Source organism: Mandrillus leucophaeus, unplaced genomic scaffold (genome assembly GCF_000951045.1).
Source record: "Mandrillus leucophaeus isolate KB7577 unplaced genomic scaffold, Mleu.le_1.0 Scaffold86, whole genome shotgun sequence".
Classification (NCBI taxonomy): domain Eukaryota; kingdom Metazoa; phylum Chordata; class Mammalia; order Primates; family Cercopithecidae; genus Mandrillus; species Mandrillus leucophaeus.
In genome coordinates, this window is record NW_012109363.1 from 1,248,249 (window position 1) to 1,252,939 (window position 4,691).

Here is a 4,691-nt window from a genome sequence, read left to right on the forward strand (position 1 = left end):
TGATCGCACCACTGCACTCGAGCCTGGGCAACAGAGCAAGACCCTGTCTCAAAAACGGGGTGGGGGGGAGTCTATAATAAAAAGTTTATTTTTTTTTATCAGAGTATATTTATATTTATTTTTAGCCAGCCTCTAAACTCATCCAGAGCCACATACAGCTTGAGTACTTTGTTTTACCCAGATAGTTGTAAAGATGTGGTACCTGCTATTGTTAATTTTCTTTTTTTTGTTTTTTTTTGTTTTGTTTTTGAGACGGAGTCTCGCTCTGTTGCCCAGGCAGGAATGCAGTGGCGTGATCTCCACTCACTACAGCCTCTGTCTTCTGGGTTCAAGCAATTCTCCTGCCTCAGCCTCCCAAGTACCTGGGACTGCAGGCCTGCGCCACCACGCCCAGCTAATTTTTATATTTTTAGTAGAGACAGGGTTTCACCATGTTGGTGAGGCTGGTCTCGAACTCCTGACCTGGTGAACCACTGCACCCGGCCCTGTTAATTTTCTTTGTCAACCAACCTGATCTGTATCTCCATCAGTGAATTGCCCTGGACTTACAAGATTAAGCAAGGAATTGCAGCTGTGTTGTTTCTTGCTTCTTTCCCAGTTCCCTGAGATGAATGAGGTCTGTCAAGAGGATGAAAGGAAGGGCAGCATCTTGATTCCGTTTGTCATCCAGAACCTGGGCCTCCTGACTGGATTCACCATCATGGTGGTCCTCACCATGTATTCAGGACAGATCCAGATTGGGTAGGGCCCTGCCAAGAGCCTGTAGGACTGGAAGTCGGGCCCTGGGCTGCCCGATCGCCAGCCGGAGGACTCACCATCCACAATGCACCACGGAAGAGACCGTTCTATGAAAAACTGACACAGACTGTATTCCTGCGTTCAAATGTCAGCCATTTGTAAAATGCTCTATCCTAGGAAAAAGCTGCTCTGGTAACCAGTCTCTAGCTAGTGCCTCTTGCCCTCTTCTCACCTTTTCTCTCAGTGACTCTGGAACCTGAATGCAGCTTACAAGACAAGCCTGACATTTTTCTCTGATTACCTTGGCCTCCTCTTGGAACCAGTGCTGCCAGGTTTTGAATCCTTTACCCAACAATGCAAAACGAGAGCCAGTGGTTAGAACTTGGCTAGAAATATCAAGAGTTGATTCCATAGCGTAGGGCCCATGACTCTCACTGGGCACCTTGGACCTCCAGCTGGCCAACAGAAGAGACAGGAGACAGGAAGCCTTCCCATTTTTTCAAAGTCTGTTTAATTGCCTATTACTTCTTTCAAAGAGAACCTGAAGTCAGAACACAGGAGCAGGGTGAGAGGCGAGGCAAGGTTCATCCTGAATGGGAGAGGAAGTCGAACCGCTGTTGTGTGTCTTGTCAGGATGCTCACTTGTTCCTACTGAGATGCTGGGTATTGATTTTGTAACAGCACCTGGTGTTTCATGGCTGTCCAAGTGAGCTAACGTGGCGGTGTGGCTGCCTGGACCCCCTCTTTCAGGTGAACAACTGACAGAATGGAGGCTCGGGCTGTCTGCAAGAAAACAGTTGGTTTGGCTGTGATTTTTACCTCCTCTTCCCCACTGCCATCTTCTAAGAGACTTTGTAGCTGCCTCCCTAGAAGCACATTCTGAGCACATTTGAGACCTGTGTGTTAGAGGGGAGACTGCACAAACTATCCTCCCCCACTGGTTGAGACGTCTGCAGAGTGGCAAGCTGAGTTGTAGAACTGGGATGCCATTTATGCTCTACTTAGACAAGGATAATCAGAAATGGAATCAGTGCAGGCAAAATTTAGGATTTACTGCTCCCATAAATCAAAGCATGACTAATAGGGGGTCTCTGAAACATAAGGTCACAAACTTCACTTAGGGCATCGCAGATGTTTGCTGAATGGCGGGCCTAATGATTCTGTTGCAGATGGGTTTTCAATGACCCGTCTAGGTTACTGCTTCCTTGCAAAAAAGTCGAATCCTGTATTGAATTGAATATGAATTGCTCTAACTCTCTCCAGAAAATGGATGGAGACACTTGTCTGCAAAACTGTAGGCCAGCCTCAGGCACTGTGGAGCCCTTGCCTCCGAGCTCTGGCTTCAAGGGGAGCTCATCTCCAGGTTCACTAGGTGAATTGATTTATTATTATCATATTGATAATGTGAGATTCTTTAGCCACTTTGGGGAGCCTGTCTCTCCAGAAGCCTTTCTTAGTGGTGCCCACAGTTGGAGCCCAGGGGCCATGTTTGCAAACTGATTCATGTGCGTGGCTGACAGGAGTACTGGTTCACTACCAATGCCTGAGCTTTTCTCTTACATAGAAAAACTGTCCACTCTCAGTAATCACAAGCAGCATCCATTTTGTTTTCTCTTCCTGGGAGACATCTCTCAAACCAGGAATATTCTTGAAAAGAACATGAGCAGGAAAACTGCTGGTGATTCTTTTTTTAAGTTTTGTTTTTATCTTGCCTGTTGGCTTCGGTACATTTGAGAATACGCTGTAGAGGGAGAATTTCAGTGATGGAGATTCTAGATTAAATATCAGGACTGATTTCCTGGTAAGATTATGGTCCAGTTTTACCAAAGAACCAATTCCTTGAATGTCGGAATCTAACTTTTTATATTGTCATTATTATTGTGGTTTTAAAATGGTTCTTCGTCTTTTCTGTTTTATTCTTCTCAAGCTGCTTTCAGGAGCTAGCAGAAAATAACTCAAAGTTGAAGACTCTGGAAGATTTTGCTTTAACCTAACTTGCATTGATGTATTAAATTTATAATTTTAGCATTCCCAATAGATCCTGTCATTCCTTAAACATAATACCCTTTGTGTTGGAGTAGAATATAGAGTTAGTGGATTTCTAGTTTAGGAGAGGAGCTCAAAACTATAATGTTTAACAAATTGAAATATGAAATAGGGTTTTTTTTTCCCTTTTTATGCACACCTATATTACCTTAAGGAATTTCCTTCCATAGACAGCTGCCTCAAAGGGAAATCCTCTTTAAACTGTCATTGGCGCAGAGGTCAGTCCTAGTCGGAGCTTGGGAGGGGTGGAGACGCTCACATCGTCTGACTTGAGTTGCCACTGATTGTGGCAACAGCTTTGCCCCATGAGTCAAAAACTGGTGATTTCTTTCGATTTTTAGATGTTGAATTTGCTGTTTCAAGCATTTGTACATATTAGAAGTCTAAGGAGTAGCAAGTCAGTGGGAGGACTTTTTCACCCCTGGCATTAGCAGCTTCAACCTTGTTTTCCACATGCACCAGCTCCTATTAATAAATTAGCAAGGAAAGTGTATGTCACGTGCAGGAACAGTGAGGCAGGGACAGGGGTTCTGCTCCTTCTCACCTCACCACTGGCGTGCAGCTTGCCCCTGTCTTTGCCCCCAAAGGTATTTTGTGTCTAGTATCAAATGGGAGCGATTCTTCACTGGTCCTTAACCTTGGGTTTTAAAAAGGCGGCTTCCCTGTTTGGGTAGCATAAGATCTGATTATAGTAAGTCCTCTTCCAAAGAGATGGCAATATGCTGGGCATCTGCTTCAAAAAAAAAGTGATTTTTGCAAGAGAGGTTAGGATTTTATTGTTCATATTTCCCTTTACAGTTCTGCAATTCCATCACAGTATTTTTTAAAAATAACTCAGGTGTTATGAGAAGAAATTAGAAAGGAAAATTAACTTATGTGGACTGTAAATGTTTTATTTGTAAGATTCTATAAATAAAGCTATATTCTGTAATTGTTGAGAATCCCACGTGTGATCATTTGCAATAAATGTAGATGTAATGAAGGCTGTTGAACACAAGGTGGCGATGGTGTCTCATAAAGTTTTGTTTTTACCAGGTCTGGTTCATCATCATTTGGGATTTTAGAAGGAGCTGTTTTTTGGTTTTTGGTTTTTGGTTTTTGGTTTTTTTTTTTTGAGACAGAGTTTTGCTCTTGTCGCCCAGGCTGGAGTGCAGTGGTGTGATCTCGGGTAACTGCAACCTCCGCCTCCCGGGTTCAAGCAATTCTTCTGCCTCAGCCTCCCTAATAGCTGGGATTACAGGTGCCCGCCACCACTCCCGACTAAATTTTGTATTTTTAGTAGAGATGGGGTTTCGCCATGTTGTCCAGGCTGGTCTCGAACTTCTGACCTCAGGTGATCAGCCCACCTTGGCCTCCCAAAGTTTTGGGATTACAGGCATGAGTCATTGTGCCAGGCCGAGAAGGAAACTTTTATACTCTCTTTTCTTTTTTTGAGAAAGGGTCTCACTCTGTCACCCAGGCTGGAGTGCAGTGGCACGATCTCGGTTCATTGCAACCTCCACTTCCCGGGTTCAAGCAATTCTCATTCCTCAGCCTCCTAAGTAGCTGGGACTACAGGCATGCGGTACCATGCCCAGCTAATTTTTGAATTTTTAGTAGAGACGGGGTTGTGCCATGTTGGCCAGGTTGGTCTTGGAACTCCTGACCTCAGGTGATCAGCCTGCCTCGGCCTCCCAAGATGCTGGGATTACAGGCATGAGCCACCGTGCCTGGCCTATACTCACTTTAAACCTAATTGGTTTCTCTCTCTCTCTCTCTAGATATATCTATCTTCCTGTATAGATAGATAGATAACTCTGTATCTATATATATAGTTTTATATCTATCTAAAGAGAGAGAGTGAGTTTGAACTCCCAGGCTCAAGCAATCTTACCACCTTAACCTTTTGAGTAGCTGGGACTAGAGGT

The 4,691-nt window shown here is 44.2% G+C and overlaps 1 protein-coding gene across 1 annotated transcript in view; it reads left to right on the top strand.

The window, feature by feature from the left end:
* SLC39A14 (solute carrier family 39 (zinc transporter), member 14) overlaps positions 1–3,720 on the top strand; it is a 40,282-nt gene extending 36,562 nt beyond the window's left edge. Inside the window, exon 9 of the mRNA XM_011968848.1 lies at positions 599–3,720. Coding sequence (XP_011824238.1) covers positions 599–745 — 147 coding nt within the window. The 3' untranslated portion in view covers positions 746–3,720. The remainder of the gene's footprint in view (positions 1–598) is intronic.
* The last annotated feature ends 971 nt before the right edge of the window (positions 3,721–4,691 follow it).